The sequence below is a fragment of the Anabrus simplex genome, chromosome 2, assembly GCF_040414725.1.
Source record: "Anabrus simplex isolate iqAnaSimp1 chromosome 2, ASM4041472v1, whole genome shotgun sequence".
In the NCBI taxonomy this organism is placed as follows: Eukaryota; Metazoa; Arthropoda; class Insecta; order Orthoptera; family Tettigoniidae; genus Anabrus; species Anabrus simplex.
The window spans coordinates 286,529,201-286,551,554 of NC_090266.1; the positions used below are offsets into that span (position 1 = coordinate 286,529,201).

The window sequence follows — 22,354 nt, forward strand, 5'->3', positions numbered from 1 at the left end:
ATCTCCAAGATTAATAATTCTGTTTTTTTTTTTTTTTTTTTTTTCGTGACACTTGTATCGTTTCGCACGGAATTGACGAGGTCTCTCCACTACTGTCGATCGCCAGCGAGGGATTCTGCTTAGAAGTTACCGTTATAAGCGGAGATATTCGTCATTCCTTTATTGATAGGATTTTAAAGGGTAGAGCTGTTAGCCCACCGACCAACTCTCCTCCCATACCCGGGCTTAAGACCGGCTCTAGGACTTCCAAGAGTTGTGGTAGATGCAAAATTATTTTAAGGAGTGGATAATGTACTAATAATAATAATCATAATAATAAACGATCATAAATCATGGTTAATACGACAGTTGCTACTAAATCTCTTGGCAAAGCAACACAAACACAATGAAAAATGATATATTTTTCCCCTTTGATATATAAACACACCTTTTTTTGTGATATTTGAAGGCATCCCTTTTCGGTTTTGACTCAACTCATTTATAATCGTTAGATTCTTCGGTCTGTCGAAATTAATTTATGAATAAATACACTTAGAAACTATCCGAGAAAGAAAACGTATGATAACAGAACTATACCAGGAAAAAGTAACAACTTCATTGAAAATAGAATGACATATTTCGTTCTTGAAATAACATCATCAGATTCCATAAAATCACACTCAATGCATTTTATGCCAGAGTGGAGGGAAATAAGGACTTCATTAAGATAAGTTCCAAATTTCAATTATTTAAGGATTTAACCATAATTTAATCATTAATGTCTATACATCGCTAATGCAACTTTAAAGCTTTCCATTCCGTCGAAAACACTAATCATAACACATACAATACTACAAGATACCTGTAAACACAGGCACACTATTAGACGAAGGATTGCATGTTTCGCTCTACAACGACATCCTCAGATTCTGTCGAAGCACGTTAAATCATTCGTTTATATGTACTGTATTGTTTACATTGCGTAAGCATATCAGTGAGTGAGAGTTGGTGATATTATGAAGAAGTAATAACAAATAATAATTGTATGTAGTTGTGTTCTACTGTCACATTATTAACTTACAGAAATGTTTTCTAAACTGCTAATCAATCGTCCGGCACCTTCAGCAACTGCTTCCGGACTGTGATCAGTTTTCTTACCCAGCGTTTGTAGCTAAGCAGAGGGGTGACTGGAAATTTCCATGGGCTACTCTGATTTAAATGTCTGGAATATAGGATATGACATTCTAATTTGTCGTAACTTTCTGAATTTACGCAGCGTCTTTCGCCATTCGAGTAGTATGGAACTATGTTCCATGGAGAGGGGAGGGAATTACGCGAGTGAGGGGAGTGTTGTGGGCCATGATTCTGTGCATTGGAGGGGCGAGAGGAATGCTGCTTCTTCGTGTTATAATGTACTTTTGACTATTAGGGGGTACATTAAAGTTAATCATTTGATTAAATAAAACTACTGAATTGAATAATAGAGTATGTCGTAAGACATAATTTTTAGGGATAAATAATAACCTGAAAATCCGTCTCGAGTGGCGAAAGACGCTGCGTAAATTCAGAGAATCTACGACAAGTAAAAGTATCCTAACCCATACTCCAAACATTTAAATCCGAGTAGCATCCTGTGGTATTAATTAAACGCTAATGCAAGAAGTGCAGAATGCTTCTCAGAAGTTAATTAAGTACGGCGAAGAAGGGAATTTTTTTAAATGTGTACGATCATCAAAGTTAATTTGGTTAACTCATTTTGTTATGTAAATGTTGATAGTTTCATTAATATTCAAAGATTTCCTGTTATTTTCGATGTGTAAAATTGCCTATGTTGCCCACAGAATTTTCCATTCACCCTTCTGCTTAGCTTCCAAGAATGGGCAAGGTCACTGACCATAGTCCGGACTCAGATGAAGGTGACGGACGGTTGATTTGCAGCTTAGATAAGTACAGATATATGTCTGCAGTATAACACAGGTCTACATAAATATCTTCCTTTTTATATCTTTCTACCTGTATACAATATGAATGCTCTAAATTCAAATCTGTTTTCAGTACTGCTCTATGGGGATATGTTTTCATTCAAATTCAAATCAAATATAATAACGTGCGTGTGTTTCCAATGAAATATTACAAATAAATTAAACACACAAAACTATGACAAAATTGTTTCTGTACGATTACTTAAATATTAATGAATACATTGAAAAAAGAGAACTATGAGCCAATAATTATGAATAATTACGAATTTACGCTATTTTTCATCGTTGGGGAAGAGAGAACTTCATGATGGCAAGCATAATTGGCGGCCATACAAATTATAGTGAAAAATGGAAGAGTATGTATAGGTACTTTAAGACAGAAGCAGGTTCCACGAGGACATTCCAGGAATCATTAATGAACAAGGGGAGTGTGTATGCGAGGATCTTCAAAAGGCAGAAGTATTCAGTCAGCAGTATGTAAAGATTGTTCGTTACAAGGATAATGTCCAGATAGAGGAGGTGACTAATACTAAAGAAGTATTAAAATTTACCTATGATAACAATGGCATTTACAGTAAGATACAAAAGTTGAAAACTAGAAAAGCAGCTGGAATTGATAAGGTTTCGGGGAATATACTAAAGACAATGGGTTGGGATATAGTACCATTTCTAAAGTATTTGTTTGATTATTGTTTGCCTGAAGGAAGTTTACCAAATGAATGGAGAGTTTCTATAGTAGCCCCTGTATATAAAGGAAATGGTGATAGACATAAAACTTAAAATTACAGACCAGTCAGTTTGACATACATTGTATGTAAGCTTTGGGAAAGCATTCTTTCTGATTATATAAGACATGTTTGCAAAATTAATAACTGGTTTGATAGGAGGCAGTTTGGGTTTAGGAAAGGTTATTCCACTGAAGCCCAACTTGTAGGATTCCAGCAATATATAGCAGATATCCTGGTTTCAGGAGGTCAAATGGACTGTATCGCGATTGACCTGTCTAAGGCATTTGATAGGGTAGATGATGGGAGACTACCGGCAAAAATGAGTGCAATTGGACTTGACAAAAGAGTGACTGAATGGATGGTCCTTTTTCTAGAAAATATAACTCTGAGAATTAGAGTAGGTGAAGCTTTATCCGTCCCTGTAATAATTAAGAAGGGAATTCTTCAAGGCAGTATTTTTGGACATTTATGTTTTCTTTTATACATCAATGACATGTGTAAAGTATTGGAATCGGAGATGAGGCATTTTGCAGATGATATTATTCTGTATAGAGTAATAAATAAGTTACAAAATTGTGAGCAACTGCAAAATAGCCTCGATAATGTTGTGAGATGGACAGTAGGCAATGGTATGTTGATAAACGGGGGTAAAAGTCAAATTGTGACTTTCACAAATAGGAAAAGTCCTCTCACTTTTAATTACTGCGTTGATGGAGCGAAAGATCCCTTTGGGGATCATTGTAAATACCTAGGTATTAATATAAGGACAGATCTTCATTAGGGTAATCACATAAATATGATTGTAAATAAAGGATACAGATCTCTGCACATGGTTATGAGGGTATTTAGGGGTTGTAGTAAGGATGTAAAAGAGAGAGCATATTTGTCTCTGGTGAGACCACAACTAGAGTATGGTTCCAGTGTATGGGACCCTCACCAGGACTACTTGATTCAGGAACTGTAAAAAATCCAAAGAAAAGCAGCTCGATTTGTTCTGGGTGATTTCCGACAAAAGAGTAGCGTTACAAAAATGTTGCAAAGTTTGGGCTGGGAAGACTTAAAAGAAAGGAGACGAGCTGCTCGACTAAGTGGTATGTTCCGAGCTGTCAGTGGAAAGATGGCGTGGGAGGACATCAGTAGACGAATAAGTTTGAATGGTGTCTTTAAAAGTAGGAAAGATAAGAATATGAAGGTAAAGTTGGAATTCAAGAGGACAAATTGGTGCAAATATTCCTTTATAGGAAGGGGATTTAGGGATTGGAATAACTTACCAAGGGAGATGTTCAATAAATTTCCAATTTTTTTGCAATCATTTAAGAAACGGCTAGGAAAACAACAGATAGGGAATCTGCCACCTGGGTGACTGCCCCAGATGCAGATCAGTAGTGACTGATTGTTTTTCGGAGATATTACATGTTCTTCACTAGTGTCTCTTTTCAAACACCAACAGTATTCAGCTATCATTGACACGTCCCAATGGGCTTTTTTAGAGTATTGATGAAACCGCTCAACTTGTTCATCACTCACTGCGCCAAGATGTGCCGGAAAGTATCCATATGGCTGTTGAGAAAATGCACTTTAAAACTCACCCCAGATTTCTAAAATGTCGTAACATTTCCTCCACAATGTTCTTATAGTTCTCAGACTTCTTTTTGCCAAGAAATTTTTTTTCACTATTTTATATGCCTGCCATGCTAACTTCTCTAACTCCGACATAGACTGAGGAAAGGTCTCATCCCACATACGTTCACGAATCCCGGGCACCTCGAAAATACCAGCTGCTATCTCAGCTTCAGTTTCTGTGGGAACTTAACCCCAAGATATTTGAAACAATCACTGTCCTTACTCAGAGCAGTTGCAAATTGTTTCATCTAGCCTAATTTGTTATGGAGTGGTGGAAGAAGGACTTTAGAGGGAGAAACCAATGGTTCATACTTCAGAAACTAAATTGCTCCGTTGTGGCCCATTTTTTCTGTCCCAATACTCTGATTTAGCCCTACTGTCCTATTCACAGAGGAAGCAGGGATATTTTGTCAATCTCGCTTGCTGGCCTAGAAGAATATCAATCACTTTCAGATCGCCACAAACACTCCATTGATGTTCCACATAACTGACCTTCTCTAGCAGAACTTTGAAAGTATCGTATGATTATTGTAAATGAACTGAATGACCTACTGGAATTTTGGAACGGAGCCGCCTTTAAACTTTTCCTTGAACTATCAATAAAAATTCTCCACTCATGAGATTCATATAAGGAATTCATAGCATTAAAAACACCAGCTATGCTGTTACAAAACACCAGTTTGTCATCATGTGAAAAGAAGGGTAAGAAATATTTATCACGCTTCCTGTAAAATGTAACAGAAGCTCCAGGTGTTAACATGTTTCTTTCCTTTAATCTTGAAGCAAGAGGTTCCGAAGTGCTCTTCGGTATGTAGGCCCTACAAATCTCTTACCAGATCGTTTGACTCAGCCTGTGTAAATGGTTGATTCGGCTTTGACTCTTGTATTTCACCAGTAGTTTGGAAGTCCACGTCTGCTGATGACTGGGGCCCATATTCTTCAGTGCTGGAGCTTGAACTGCTTTCACCAATATTTTCAGGCCGTGAAAGACAGAAACTTCCTCACTGTGTTCAATGGAACGAATTGCAGAGTCCAAATTAGTGGGATATTTTAAAGGAATTTTATTCTTTTTATTCAGATCAACGAGAGGCATGCCAAAGTAAGCTTCATATGTATGTTTAATAAAATTTTGTTATATTTCTTCTCTGTTTTTGTGGAGTATGTGTACCACACGTACTGCATCGAGGTCAGTCACACATTTTTCACGCGCACTTGCACGTCCAAACTATCTAGCATTCAAAACACGACTGACTGTCATCAGTCCATCTACAAAACTGAAATATTTCTTATGAATAGAGCTTTACAAGGTAAACATTCCGTCCTTCTCTTTTGTTACTGAAAACAAAATAAGGGACCTGACTGCTTTCACCAAGATAAGATAAGATAAGATAAGAACACGAAGCGCATGGCTCCTGTGATGTCAACCGCGCGGAGTTCAAACCTCTCCTCAGTCGGTCCATCAATGGGGTAATTATATCCTCTTCCTCCGGAGAAAATTATTATTATTGTTATAATCCCTTGACTACCTGTAAAAGAAAAGTAGATTCCGTAACAGGAAACGAAATCGAGAGGTGGAAAGGAACGTAAGAGGAACTTGTGAGTAACGACAATTTCTGGAACAGAACTAGGGATGGTTTCAGAGCTTCCATCTGGTAAAGAATCAGAATATATCAACAGTTTTCTTTCAGCAAGAATTGTATACACCAGTGTAACATAATAAGGTGACATTTGAAGACTACAACACTCGTTATCAGTTATTACTTGTTCCATATCACCAACTCTCAATTACTGACAAGTTTACGCAACGTGAACAATACTGCACATATATACGCATGATTTAAAGTGATTTGATTTAATCTGACGATGTTCTATCAAGAACGAAACTTTTAATTCTATTTTAATTTTTTAGTTTCTTTTTAATTCTGAGTCATTGTTCTCGATTTCTTCTGTAATTTTGGCTCTTTTGGCGTTACGGAAGGTTTTATCAGTCTGCATCCCCACTTCCTTGTACTCTGAGAGCTTATCTTCTGTTTTGTCTGTGTACCATATTTTAAAGGCCATTGCTCTTTGGTCGACTGCCTTATCACATTCTTCAGTCCACCATGAATACTTACGCCTCTTTCGTAAGGGTGCAACTTCTTTTGCAATGTGTAGATATTTTCTCGGATATTATGCCAAGTCTCTGTTTTCCTTAGCTGTAACAGCTCTTGAAAAGTATTTAGCTTATCCATGTCAATCCTCATAACTTTAATCTGAGGCAGTTTTTTATTTAATGGAAGAAGTCTAACCTTTATGTCCGGCTCCATGGCGTGCTGGCCTTTGGTCACAGGGGTCCCGGGTTCGATTCCCGGCAGGGTTGGGATTTTTAACCATAATTGGTTAATTTCGCCGGCACGGGGGCTGAGTGTACTGTATGTGTCGTATTTATCATCATTTCATCCTCATCACGACGCGTAGGTCGCCCACGGGAGTCAAATCAAAAGATCTGCATGTGACGAGCCGAACTTGTCCTCGGACACTCCCGGCACTAAAAGCCATACGCCATTTCTAACCTTTATGCCGGTCAGGAAGTGATCTGAATCAAGATTCGCTCCTTTTCTTCCTTCTTCGTTCAGGATTTCTCTAATATTCCGTTTGGATATCATTCGCATTTTCTGACATCACTGGTACATGTTTCACTTCAGGAAAAAGTTCAATACGTTCTAATGATAAATACTTGGAAAGTGACTTAATGTCTTTTATCATTTTTGCATCAATTTTACGGCTTGCATTGCTAATTACAGTATAATTAGAGCTCGTCTTCCTTAACATCAGTACCTGAAAATGAGCATGTGTATTTCACTGAACTACTACATTCTTCACATTGTACATGCTTTAATTGTTAGTATGGCACTTTGTTGATTTAAAATCAACATCAAAAGCATATTTTGGCACCATTTAGCTAACTTTGAATTTCGTATTTGACCTACAGTTCAGAATAACCATGGACACAGACAATTGACTGTGGGGTTCCATATATCTAAAGTGTCGTTATATAACCGTATGCATTGAATTGATCTCTTGAACAGCGCTATGACCAGTATTTCAAGACACTGTTAACTGGAAGAACCCACAGTAAAATGGCCCAGAATAATTCCAGAGCAAAGAAACAACGATTAAATTGTCCAATACCTTTTCAAGCACCAAATCTGCTCAACGCAGAACCTCCCTTTCCTAAATCCACCTTGACATTCGCTAAGTTGATCATATATCATTAACCGAACGGATAACTCCGTTTTTAAAGGAAACACTATCAAAGCAGGTAGAATGAGAGGAATCAGATCTCGATAATGAAGTCTGTGTGAAGGTAGTTAAAAGATAAGGATGATGAAGAGGATTCATTATTATTATAAGATTCTGCACCGAGCTCGATAGCTGCAGTCGCTTAAGTGCGGCAAGTATCCAGCATTCGGGAGATCGTGGGTTCAAACCCCACTGTCGGCAGCCCTAAAGATGGTTTTCCGTGGTTTTCCATTTTCACACCAGGCAAATGCTGGGGCTGTACCTTAATTAAGGCCACGGCCGCTTCCTTCCCACTCTCAGCCCTTTCCTATCCGATCGTCGCCATAAGACGTATCTGTGTGGGTGCGACGTGAAGCCAATAGCAAAAAAAATAAGATTCTGCTATAACTATCCAGATGTATCACCCTTTTTCAAAAATAAAATTCTTTGATGACCTTAGAGGAGAAGTAAATCAGAGTAAATGGGGGGTTTTAATGGAAGGGTGAGTGAGAAAATTCCAGTATACGACAAAGGAATATTAAGTCAGGGAAGGAGAAGTCAAGACAAAGAATAACAAGAATGGGGAGAAACTATTAGAAATGTGTATAGCACAGGAACTAAACATCGATGGTCTAGAACCAAGCCGTTCTAAGTCCATTTTTATTAAAAAATTTCTTATGAAGCTTAACGAATATTCCATATCCAGAGTTATGCTGGGAATAACAGGGAGGGAGAAGATCATTTTAAAACACCCAATATCAACAGGACCGTTTTGTTCTATGTCAATATTTTCTATTGATTTCCTGACCATACTGCTCCATGTTCAAGAATCACAGTACCAACGATTAAGCTCCTCCTACTCTTAATGAACTTTGGAGGATAGTTGAGGAACTGAAGAACAACAAAGCCGCCGAGGAAGACTCAATCACAGCAGAAATGTTGAAAAGTGGAAGAGAAATGACCATTAATGCCGTAAGTCGAGAGATGGAAAAGATCTGGGGAACTGGAATAATACCTAGTGAATGGACAACAGCACTGATTCATCCTCTATAAGAAAGGGTGATAGAACTGACGTCAACAATTACCGTGGCATTTCTATCATACCTCAAGGTACTCTCCAAAATACTGCAGGCTAGGATAGTAGAGCAGATAGATCACCTTTACGTAGTTTTGCTCTGTTATGTTTTATTCCAGATGTTGTAACTTGGTACCTCTAGTTCACATTCTACTGGGATCCATGTTTCAATCATTCCCGTAATCTTATTTTCAGACATTTATTCCATAACCTCATCATTTCCCAGCTTACTCAAGACACCCTATATCTACACAGCCTATGTTCCAGACTAGTTGTTTACCTGCCGGAATATCCGCAATACTCACTGCTCTGCTGAGTCGTATTATTTTCCTAATTGCATAATATGAAGCTTTCAGTTGAGAGCTAATTATGTCGTCCTCTGTATCCCTGTCTTAACTTGTACTCCTCGTCCCCTTTCTACCTCAAACATCTTTCAAAATTAATTTTTTTGTACAATTTGTTTTTGGTCGCACCGACACAGATAGGTCTTATGGCGACGAGGAAATAAGAAAGGCCTGGGAGTGGGAAGGAAGCGGCATGGGCTTAATTAAGGTACAACCCCAGCATTTGCCTGGTGTGAAAATGGATAACAGCGGAAAACCGCCTTCAGGGCTGCCGACAGTGGGGCTCGAACCCACTACCTTCCGGATGTAAGCTCACAGCTGCGCGCCCCAAACCGCACGGCCAACTCGCCCGGTTCCATATTTAATGTTACTTTGAGTTTGTATCCTTTCCTTGTGCCGTCATCCGTTCATGAAACAGCTTCCTTTTCTGCTTCCTCAGTTGTCTGGACTGCTCATATCACGAGGTCGTCGCCCCAAACATTCTATCTACCCGACTTCAGCCGTTTCTACTCGGTCATCACTCACTGGTCTGCCTGCCATGGAATCGAACTTCCCTCTCACTGCTGATTCATCAGGATGTTCTTCCATTTCCTGTAGCTGCTTGACGGACCAAGATCTGTTCCAAGAATATCCTGCGCACATTACGCAACTGAAAGCATAGCATACTCAGATCTTTCATCTCTTCCGAATCCAGTTCTTTCCTGGTCCATATTTTAGTCCCTTCAAATTCCTCGCATTTTCCAAACCTATACGCGCCTTTAGACCCGACACTATACGCACTTTTACAGGTATACTTTCCGTATTCTTGCCTATCCTCTATGTCAATATCACCCTCGCAACAATCCACTTTCAATTTCTCCCTGATCAACGAGGTTACTTTGTTTAAAATCTCATTGAAGTTCTCCTTATTGGAGTCTTCTAGTCCATACATTATTACATTTCTCTTCGTATCCTCCCTGACTCGTGATTGAACCTCAAGTCTCTTAACCCTTTCGTCTAAGTCCAGCACTCGATTCTTAATTTCCTCTGCGTGAGACCTTTTTTAGTCAAGCTCGCCATTATGTCGCCCATTTCTGACCGTACGTAGCTTTTCATATACTTTATCCTCTTACTCTGATCTAGTAATATTTTCCTGGTTTTATCGATTTGGCATGCATAATTCATTATCTCCTTTAGCTTTTCGTCTTCCTCCAGGATAGTTCAGAACCGGGGTTCATTTCAACACCACGAACCTGTGAAAGAACCCTGACCACCACTGACGTAAGCAGTAAGGGACTGTTGATATCTTCGAAATACTTGACTTTTATCCTGTAATGCCACCTCCCTATGGCGCATCGGTATTTCTCGATACCTCCCTGTTCCTCTAGTTCACACGCTCGTGAAGTTTTTGGAAGCTCACTATCAACATTTCAGGTCCGTTCACCTCGCCGATTTATTAGACTGCAATTGTTCAGTCTACAACCATTGCCCGCTTTTCTCTAACGTTACCAATTACTTTACAACCCAAAAAGCAAAACTCATCTAAATTCTTTGATATCTAACATTCTAGTTCGTTTAACTTCATTCCGCAACACTCTTTTTTTTACATTTCTCATTTGTTCTCTTTATCTTGCCGACCCGAAGATCACGGACTAAATCATTTAGATCTGGCTGAATGAACAGAAGAGGGGCGTCACCTGTGCATTCTTCAAAGTCAGTATCATCCGTCTCCTGCACGGCATCCATGTCATAACTGTCATCCGTATCTAATGTCTGCGGAGGCTGTGGTATAGGTAAATCCGGGCCATGTGGAATAGGACGAATAGCTGAGCGAATGTTGTTCGGATACTCAATAGTCTTCTTGTTTTTCTTGTTGAAACCAGTTACCTTACAAGAGCAGAAGTAGCAGTCGTCGGTATGATCCTGTTGCTCTCGCCAGACCGTAGGGATGCCAAATCGTAATTACTTCTTCCTTCCTGCCCCTACCGTATAAATCTTCTACACACACAATGCACACGAACTGTGGAGCCCATGGTTTATCGATGTCGCCGAGTTTTACTCCGAAATAGGCATGGTAGACCTTTTTCACTAAAGTAGTAATGTTTCTTCGGTCCTTTTCCACCACAAGTTCACCACATATATAACAAAAACTGTTAGGAGAGTTTACACAATCTCGGGTAGACATTCTGCACTAAGACTAACAAGTACTTCCTTCCACAAATACAACACAGTGACGGAAAGGCAGCGTCATTTACAACATGACAGTTCGCTGTGTGCCACTAGGAGCGCAAATGTTGAACAGTTGAAAGCGATGTACCGCTTCTGAGCTTCATATGGTGTTTTCATGTCTATTATAATAAACACTAAAACCCCAGATGAAGCTCAGAATATCAATCAGAATATTATTATATACAATTAAATTGCATTACCATTAATTACAAATTTATGCTGTGGGCGACACGATGTTTTCAGTATCATTTCCGAATTCAGGAGGTCGAATTACATAAAGAACGAATACAGTTTCGAAAAACGTTTTTGTGACTTTAAGATTTGTTTCATAGTGTTTTTATCCAACGAGATGGGTAGCCCGTAGTGGGCCATATAAAATAATGCTTTCGCGCTCGGCCGATTTAACTCCCATTGACTTTTCTTGTTACGTGAAGATCGAAATAGAAGTGGGGAGGGGGATATTGAATATTTACTACGATCAAACCATTGGGCGTATTGTTTCCTTCGTTCAGTATTTCATTCCTGGTATAATGCTGTGAGTAAAGAAATACACAATCGTGTGGCAGCAGCGTTACATCTTCGCGCATATTAAATAATAAAGAAAGTTATTCAGACCAACAGATGAAAGAAGAATCAACAATTGATTGCATTCCTCGACTGACAAATGGGTCTTAATTACTGTGAGTTTTTGCTGCCTAATAAACAAAGTGTGGATATTGCCTGAAAGAGACAAGGACAATATTCTGCTCGAGTCGAACGAAGAAACTTGTGCTTTCGGGAGGAGCATTATCTCTGTCTCCGTCTATTATACAACCCGCTTCCCCTCCTCTCCCTGAAGCACAACAGTAGGCAGCAATTTGCGCTCTGGAACAGTAAATACAGCGAGTTCGTCAATTTGAATCGCGCGCCAGAAAGTGACAAAGTATTTCTCGAAAACATTTTTCTGTGCCAGTCCGTTTGTGCCATCGTTCTTTATACAAAACGAAGAGCAGCCCTTGTTTTTGGTCGGTATAATTTAGATGCACCCTGCATAACGTAGCAAGTCCGGTGATCAGGACATAATTGTTAAAATTGTGAAATATTTTTTTGTTCGTAATTTAATATTAGACTTCTTGATTATAATCCCAAAACATTATGTTTCAATGCTATCTCCAAACGTAAGAAAAACAAAAATTTGTGGCAGCATTAATTTGCCACATCAGCCGGTACAATTCCTATCCTCGGCGCTAGATGAGGATTATTTTAATTCCATTCCTGACCCGGTCGAGTGACTGGAAACAGGCTGGGAATTTTCAGTAATTTCCTTCATCCCCTTTTAAGGTGATATGTGTGACATGTCTAGCGTTATTCACTTCCAGAAAGAAATATTTTAGTTGTCTCACTTTCATACCTTGGAAAGTAGGCTGTAAAGAAATATACCTATATTTATTTCAGGTTTCCGGTTCCTTTATTTACACATAATGCATGTGGATTGAATGACGGAAATGTTAACGAAATTTATCAACCGGAAAACATGTGAGTGAAAAAGATAATAAGCAATGAATTTTCATTTCATGAATATATTAAGGAATTGAAATCATCTTCCGGATATAAATAATCTTCTTCTTCATCTGCCGGGTAGTAAGTCACTCATGACCTCAAGTGTTCGGACAATTTACTACTTATCGTGCATATTTTCACATCCTTCGTTAGTGGTTGCGACCCATGTCCATACTACAGCCTGTGACAATAAAGTTCGGTGAATAGTCCTGTACTATCAACATAGATGAAATATGCACGACAGTGACCTTACTGTCCTTCGAAATAGTCCCCTCCCATAACTATGCACTGCTGAGATCGGTGATACATGTCCTGGAAACGTTGCAAGAAGGCGTTCTTTGGGATCGTGTTCAAAAGCTTCGTCTCGTTTCGTTGGATGTCAGGAATATCGTCAAATCTCTTTCCTTCGAAAGCGAGTTTGAGTCGTGGGAATAGGAAGAAGTCTGGAGGATTGAGATCTGGCGAGTATGGGGGATGTTTAAGTTGCACCGCCCCCTTTTTTGCCATGAACTGTTTGACGATATTGGCTGTATGTGGGTAATTCAGCTTAATCTGCAGTTCATCCGCTACCATGCGCATAGTTAATCGCCTATCGTTCGTGATTCATGTCCTCGCCTTCTCAATGTTTTCGTCACTGACGGCGGTCGCCGGTCTTCCGCTACGGGGGTTGTCAGGAACACTTTCCCGGCCTCGTCGAAAACGGGCGAACCACTCGTACACACACTTCAAGGACAGTGCTTGATCTTCATATACACGTACCAGCACCGCATGCTTTTCTTTCGGTGTCTTGCCAAGCTTAAAACAAAACTGTACATTGATCTTTTGGACGTTCATGTTCCTGTTCGCAGTTCAGAACCAACGCACTACAACGCACTGAGTCAAACAGGTCTTACACGCCACACACACACACGATGCTCAAATGAATAACGTTGGTAGCAGGTGGTCAAAACCTGGTGCTACGCAGGTGCAGCGTTGCGTGTCGTCAGTGTCGCCGGATCGACCGTTCTGACTTCATTCACCGAACTTTATTGTACAGGCTGTATTTGGTAACCCACTGAATTTACTACAACATTCTGGCAAAGGTCCACGTTCCTTGCGATCAGGGAACAGAAAACTGACGACACTTCATAGTCTGTTGCCCACTGGATTGATTAAAACAAGTTTTAAAAAATAACAGTAATCGTTTGGCCTCAGCTACCATGTGCAGACTTTTTAATTTGAAGCCATCTGGTTGTCTGTCCGTCTGTCCTACTAGAAGGCAGAGTAAACAGAGTCTCTCTTGGGCGTCTATGGCTGAGTTACTAATCAATTCTGTCGGTGAACACCAAATGTTTCACAAGCAATCTTTTACACGCCGACATCGTACGGCATGGAGTGTCAAATGGACTTTTTCCCGCCCTTCAAAAATCTGATTACCTCTGCCGGGTTTGAACCCGCAACCCGCTACGGAGGTAGCTTACAAGTTTCAAACATAGAATGTGGTGCCAATTTAACCTTATAAAGTTACCTGTGGTTTATAAATGGATAAAGAAACTCATCATGTATTTTCACGATGTTAAGTCCAGAAATCCAGCGATATCGAGAAATTACTTTCTGGATAACCGACGTAAATTGTCTGAACGAAGATATTGTCACGTGACTTTGGAGTGATAATATACTGAACGGCATGTAAACTGCATGTAATCTTTCCCTTTTTCTTTTCCAGAGATCCATTTACAAATAAACTCCATGAAATTCTTGACTCGGTGATCCATGATTTGGACGAAATGCTCATGAAAAGAGGCTGGGGACACATGCCTGTCCATCTTTACAAGTTTTACAGCGGGAACTACACCAGAATGAGCTCCATCAACCCTTTAAAGAAGGTAACTACTAGGACACGTGCTATGATAATTTACTGTGTAAGTACTTGTAACAAGGAGATAGATTGAATAAGGTTTTTCCACGAATAGGTAATGTGGGATAATTTGCTTAAGCTAGTAACAGTTTAATTACATCGTGTAAGTGTTTAAATTTTATTTGCTTTTTCTATCTGCCCATGGCATGGTAAATTCTCTTCAACCCGTGTTAAGAGTAGTTAATGATGGGAGGAAGATATTAACACTGATACAAACTGGTTCGATAGAAGGCAATTCGGTTTTAGGAAAGATTATTCCACTGAAGATCAACTTGTAGGATTCCAGCAAGATATAGCAGATATCTTGGATTCTGGAGGTCAAATGGACTGTATCGCGATTGATATGTCTAAAGCATTTGATAGGGTGGATCATGGGAGACTACTGGTAAAAATGAGTGCAATTGGACTAGACAAAAGAGTGACTGAATGGGTGGCTATATTTCTAGAAAATAGATCTCAGAGAGTTAGAGTAGGTGAAGTTTTGTCTGACCCTGTAATAGTTGAGAGGGGAGTTCCTCAGGGCAGTGTTATCGGACCTTTATGTTTTCTTATATATATAAACTAGCAAGATACCCGTGCTTCGCTACGGTATTATACTGAAATTTATAATTGAATGCTTATTGTTTTAGATATATAATCCGCCGAAATTCGCGGTCTGACTCGTTTTCTGCGAGAACCCACCAAAATTCCCGATCTGACTCGTTTTCTATTAGATTACGGCATGTTTCCTCCCATTTTTCAATCTTCTTTTCCAGCAATCGATTTCGTTCTTCCCGGGCTAGGCTCAGGTATTCCTCCCGGTCAGTTGGGTCCGTAAATCTTTGCCATCTTTTCCTATAATCATTTTTAATATGGATAAAATCCTTCAGGAGATCCGGCGTGGTGTCATATTGGGTGCCTAGAAGGCACTGAACCCGCGGCCGGACTGCATTCTTAGTCATTACCCGTCCAGGAGCCGTTTCCAGCGTGGTCCGCACATTTGACGACGGTCCGGAACATTATTATTATTATTAATATTATTATTATTATTATTATTATTATTATTATTATTATTATTATTATTATTATTATTATGTGTGATGACAGGAAAACCGGAGTATCAGGAGAAAAACCTGTCCCGCCTCCGTTTTGTCCAGCACGAATGTCACATGGAGTGAACGGGATTTGAACCACGGAACCCAGCTGTGAGAGGCCGGCGCGCTGCCGAGGATCCTTATAAGTACATTAAGAACAGTAAAATCAATTGGTCTCACCTCCTTCTACACCCCACCGCCGTTAAGTTTATTTACCGGCACCCCCCCCCCCCCACAAACAAATTAAAAGAAGGCTTGTTTCTTATGTTTAAAGAAGATTTCAAACACCAATGTTCACGTCTATTACCTTCAGTTTTGAGATATAAGTATCCCCATAAAAGTAATTCACTTTTTTCACTTCATTTCACACTACTCCCCCCCCCCCCCTAAGTGAATTTTCCCGCAAAAAATACTTGTTTCTTTAATAGTAAAGGATCTTCTAAATACCAATTATCACGACTCTAACTTCATCAGTTTTTGATTTATGTGTCCTCATGAAAGGAATTCAACTCCTTTACACTCCCGCCCTCCAAGACGTTTTCCCCCCAAAACGCGTTTTTCTTTGTTTTTAAAGGAGATCCAAATACGAATTTTCACGTCTGTAACAACTTTAGTTTTTATTAGATGTATGTATTCTCATTCAATTAATTCAATTAATTTTTCAATTCTTTCACCCCTCCCCCCCCCCCCCTTCATTGGATTTTCCGAGAATACGTGTTTCTTTATTTTTAAAGCAGATTGCAAATATCAAATTTCACGTCTGTAACATCTTCATTTTTGAGATATCAGTAGCCTAATTAAAAGAATTCAACACCATTTTCAGTCACTTCCCCCCCCCCCCTCCCTCCACCCAAGTGGTATTTCCGAAAGCTAAAAATACACGTTTCTTTATGTTTAATAGAGATAAAAAATACCATTTTTCACTTCTGTAACATGTTAAGTTTTTTGAGATAAACTGTAAAAATTCTCATTTTAAAATTTCACCCCTTTTGAGTTCCCCTTAAGTGGAGTTTCCAAACACAAATCACCTATGTTTCTTTAGATTTACAGGAGATTACAAACACCCACTTTTTACGTCTGTAACATTTTACGTTTCCAAGATATTCTGTAGATATAGTCTTTCAAAAATTCACCCAATTTGTCACTCCTGTTTAACCGCCATTAATTGGATTTTCCAAAACTAAAAAATACGTGTTTCTTTATTTTTAAAGGAGATCCCATATACAAATTTTCAGTTCTGTAATATCTTTTGTTTCTGAGATATATGTATCCTCATTAAAGGCATTCAACCCATTTTTCACCCTTTTACACCCCTCCTATTGGGATTTACAGGAAACCAAAAATACGTTTTCCTTTATTTTTAGAGGAGATTCTAACTACCAATTTTTACATCTGTAAATTTTAAAGTTTTAAGATGTATACACACTCATTTTAAAAAAATTACCCTCCCCCTTTTTACCCCCCAATATTTGGATTTTCCAAAAACGAAAAAATACGTGTGTTTATTTATTTTTAAAGGAGATTCTAAATACCAATTTTCACATATATAACCTTTAAAATTTTTGAGATAGATACACTCATTTTAAAATATTACTCCCTTTTCACCCCCCCCCCCTAAATTGGATTTTCCAGAAACAAAAAAATACGTGTTTCTTTATTTTTAACGGAGATCCCAAACACCAATTTTCAGGTCTGTAATATCTTCAGTTTCTGATATATAAGTAGCCTCATTAAAGGCATTCAACCACCTTTTAGCCCCTTTTCACTCCTCCTATTGCGATTTTCCGAAAACAAAAAAATACGTGTTCCTTTATTCTTAATGAAGGTTCTAAATACCAATTTTTACATCTGCAAACTTAAAAAGTTTGGAGATATAGATCCACTCATTTTAAGAATTCACCCCCTTTTCACCCTCCCATTAATTGGATTTTCCAAACAAAAAAAAATTACGTTCTTCTTTATTTTTAAAAGAGATCAAAAGTATCAATTTTCAGATCTGTAATATCTTCAGTTTCTGAGATATAGGTACCGGTATCCTGATTAAAGGCATTCAACCCATTTTTCCCCATTTTCACCCTTTTTCACCCCTCCTATTGGGATTTTCTGAAAACAAAAAATACGTGTTTCCTTATTTTTAAAGAAGATTCTAAATACCAATTTTTACATCTGTAAACTTTTAAAGTTTTGAGATATAGAGCAACTCATTTTAAAATTTCACCCCCGTTTTCACCCCCTTAGCGAAGGAATATCCAAAAATCCTCTCTTAGCGAGCACCAACGTCTTAATATGAATATATCCCCAAAATTTCATCTCTTTATGTCCAGTAGTTTTGGCTCGGCGATGATGAATCAGTCAGTCAGTCAGTCAGTCAGTCAGTCAGGACAAGTTATATATATAGATGATATGAGTAAAGGAGTGGAATCGGAGGTAAGGCTTTTGGCGGATGATGTTATTCTCTATAGAGTGATAAATAAGTTACAAGATTGTGAGCAACTGCAACGTGACCTCGAAAATGTTGTGAGATGGACAGCAGGCAATGGTATGTTGATAAACGGGGTTAAAAGTCAGGTTGTGAGTTTTACAAGTAGGAAAAGTCATCTCAGTTTTAATTACTGCGTTGATGGGGTGAAAGTTCCTTTTGGGGATCATTGTAAGTATCTAGGTGTTAATATAAGGAAAGATCTTCATTGGGGTAATCACATAAATGGGATTGTAAATAAAGGGTACCGATCTCTGCACATGGTTATGAGGGTGTTTAGGGGTTGTAGTAAGGATGTAAAGGAGAGGGCATATAAGTCTCTGGTAAGACCCCAACTAGAGTATGGTTCCAGTGTATGGGACCCTCACCAGGATTACCTGATTCAAGAACTGGAAAAATCCAAAGAAAAGCAGCTCGATTTGTTCTGAGTGATTTCCGACAAAAGAGTAGCGTTACAAAAATGTTGCAATGTTTGGGTTGGGAAGAATTGAGAGAAAGAAGAAGAGCTGCTCGACTAAGTGGTATGTTCCGAGCTGTCAGCGGAGAGATGGCGTGGAATGACATTAGTAGACGAATAAGTTTGAAAGGCGTTTATAAAAGTAGGAAAGATCACAATATGAAGATAAAGTTGGAATTCAAGAGGACAAACTGGGGCAAATATTCATTTATAGGAAGGGGAGTTAGGGATTGGAATAACTTACTAAGGGAGATGTTCAATAAATTTCCAATTTCTTTGAAATCATTTCGGAAAAGGCTAGGAAAGCAACAGATAGGGAATCTGCCACCTGGGCGACTGCCCTAAATGCAGATCAGTATTGATTGATTGATTGACAAACTGGACAAGCGAGACACAACATACTGGCTGCACAATTTCCTTGTGTCCTTGAGATGTATTGCTGGATAACACGTGGTTCTAGTAAAATGTGTATTACACACTCACTCGCACACAAACACACACACTTACCGTTTCACTTTTCTTACTACAATGTTTTCTTACATGATCGACTACTGGCGAAATAATGAAATTTACCTATGATATTAAAGATATTTACAAAAGGATGCAAAGACTGAAAGCCAGAAATGCAGCTGGTATTTAAAAGATTCTTGGGGATATACTGTACTGAAAGCAATGACATGGGATATAGTGCCATATCTGCAATACTAATTTGATTACTGTGCGTATAAGGGAGCAGTACAGAATGAATGTGGAGTTGCAATGGCGGCCCCTGTGTATAAATGAGAGAGCGATAAACATAAACGGAGAATTACAGGTCAGTTAGCTTGACATCCGTTGTCTTTAAGCTCTGAGAAAGCATACTTTCTAAATATATTAGACATGATCGTGAAATTACTAACTGGCTTGATGGCAGGCAGTTCGAGTTTAGGAAAGGTTATTCCAGTGAGATTAAACTTGTAGGATTCCAGTAAGATATACCAGATATTTTACATTCAGGAGGTCAAATGGATTGTATAACATCTTACCTACCAAGGCTTTTGAAAGATTAGATCATGGGAGATTAATAACAAAGATGAGAGTTATTGGACTAGAAAAACGAGTAGTTGAATAGGTGGATATATTTATAGAAAATGGAATTCATAGTATTATTGTAGACGAAGCATTATCTGATCCCGTAACGATTAAGAAAGGTCTCCCGCAAGGGAGTATTATTGGACCTGTAAGTTTTCTTACATATATAACGGATATGAGTAAAGAACTGGAATCAGACGCAAGGATTATTGCAGATGATATTGTACTATACAGAGTAGTAAATAAATTACAGGATTGTGAGCAAAGCAAACCTTCAGATGAGTTGTAAAAGGGAGAAAAGATCATAATGCCCTATAAAGATAACATTGAAAATAAGGAGGAGAAGGTGGGGAATATATTAATTTATAGTAAGTGAAATAGGGATTGAAATAATTTTGCAAGGGGAATGTTTGATAAATTTCCAAGTTCTTCGAAATCATAGGAAAGACTAGTAAAAAACTGATAGCGACTCTGTAGCCCTAAATGCAGATCAGTGTCTCTCTTCTTAATCAATCAACATTCATCAATGACCAGCATTAAGGGCTGTCGCACAGGTGACAGATTCTCGATCAAATGATTACCTAGTTTTTTTAAAGGTTTCAAAGAACTTGAAAATGTACCGAAGGTTTCCCGTAATAAATTACTCGCATACCTTAATCTTGACATTATAAACCAATATTTGCCACAATTTGTCCTGATTTTGAGCAGCATTTACATGTAGGTACAAGTTTAAGGGAGAGTGCATAAGAAATTTGAAGCTTACCAGGAGCTGTAAGACGAAGTATAGGAAATAGAGAAAATACATAAAATTTGAACTGTAATGGCCTTTAACGTCTTCAGAACTTCTGCGGTGGGAAATGTTAGAATAAAGCAATAATAATCAAACACACGAAACCATCTGTAGGCTACTTACTAAGAAATCAACATGATCTGAAAATTGCAAATTTTCTCCTTTGCTTGGTGGTGTTGCAGCAAGTTGCTAATGCCAGTCATGCGGCTCCATGGCTACATGTTTAGCGAGCTGGCCTTTGATCACAGGGGTCCCGGGCTCGATTCCCGACAGGGTAGGAAATTTTAACCATCATTGGTTAATTTCGCTGGCACGGGGGCTGGGTGTATATGTCGTCTTCATCATCATCATTTCACCCTCATCACGACGTGCAGGTCACCTACGGGCGTTAAATAAAAAGACCTGCACATGCGAGCCGAACATGTCCTCGGACACTCCCGACACTTCAAGCCATACTATATTTCATTTTCTTAATAGCCAGGACTGCAGGGGTAGCGTACCTGTCTCTTACCCGGAGGCTCCGGGTTTGATTCCCGACCAGTCCAGAGATTTTAATTCTAACTGAGGTCTGGAACGGAGTTCACCCGGCCTCGCGAGATCAACTGAGGAGCTGTTTGATAAAACAGGCAGCGTACTCGGTCGACAAAGCCAAGCAGTACAGCTGAGAACGTCGTCACACATACCACACGGCACTCCAGTCTCTGCAGGCCATCTCGCTGGGTAGCAGTCGTCTTGGCAAGTCGTTCCTATGCTCACCATTTTCAACTAAGTTATGTATTGTGTACCGAGCTCGATAGCTGTAGTCGCTTAAGTGCGGTCAGTATCCAGTATTCGGGAGATAGTGGGTTCGAACCCCACTGTCAGCAGTCCTGAAGAGGGTTTTCCGTGGTTTCCCATTTTCACACCAGGCAAATGCTGGGGCTGTACCTTACTTAAGACCACGGGCGCTTCCTTCCGACTCCTAGCCCTTCCCTGTCCCATCGTCGCCATAAGACCCATCTGTGTCAGTGCGACGTAGAGCAAATTGTAATATGTGTATTGCGTGATTATTATTTCCTATTACAGAAATCGTCATCTTAAGTTCCCACAGTTAGGCTTGTCTATCTCATGAACTACTGCAATTTGTAGTCTGTTATGTTGGGTTAAATCACGTAGAATTCAGCTGAGAATGTGTCATTAAGGTGGTTCGCATTAAGTCCGGGCAGTGTATATATACAAAAATTTAGCTGAAGAACTCGTACTACAATCAGCAATGTACTTGTTAAATGACAAAGTAACATTGACTGAATTTTGACCAAAGTAGCCGCGGCTTGAATCGCGACAAATATAACCCAATGAAATTTTTGAAATGAGAAACTGCGTCTCAGGATCTCGGGCTCCGCACAGAGCCGGAAATCCTGTGGCTTTGATTATATCAGCAGTCACATTTAACTCCAAGTTTTCCTTTATTGTAACCAGTGTACCGCAGATAATAAAAACATTACTCGTATAAATATGATGCTGTTTCTGTTTCTAGGCTTCCGGGAGAAGATATAATGGACGGAGTTATGAAGAATCCAGATTATCATCAGATACAAACGGTACAACTGAAGATTCGTCGGGACCTGCATGGGAACTGACTGGAGCCTAATTTCTTTCTCAGTTTTTAGCTTTTCGCCTCTTATCAGTCATACGTACAGTACTTCTGATGATATGCGACGTTAATACGCACACACGATGTAATCGAGTGGGTCGTAAAGCTAAGAACTGATACTCCAGTATCGACAGCTTATCTACATCCCACAACATCCACTAACGGGTGGTAACATTCGACCACTACCGTGTAAGTCCAGAGGAAATATTTTTATG

General features: G+C 39.1%; 1 protein-coding gene across 1 annotated transcript in view; it reads left to right on the forward strand.

Annotated features, from left to right (window-relative positions):
- LOC136863515 (uncharacterized) overlaps positions 1-22,136 on the forward strand; it is a 108,552-nt gene extending 86,416 nt beyond the window's left edge. The window contains exons 7-8 of the mRNA XM_068225979.1: positions 14,445-14,604; positions 22,023-22,136. Coding sequence (XP_068082080.1) covers positions 14,445-14,604; positions 22,023-22,136 — 274 coding nt within the window. The remainder of the gene's footprint in view (positions 1-14,444; positions 14,605-22,022) is intronic.
- Positions 22,137-22,354: the final 218 nt, after the last annotated feature.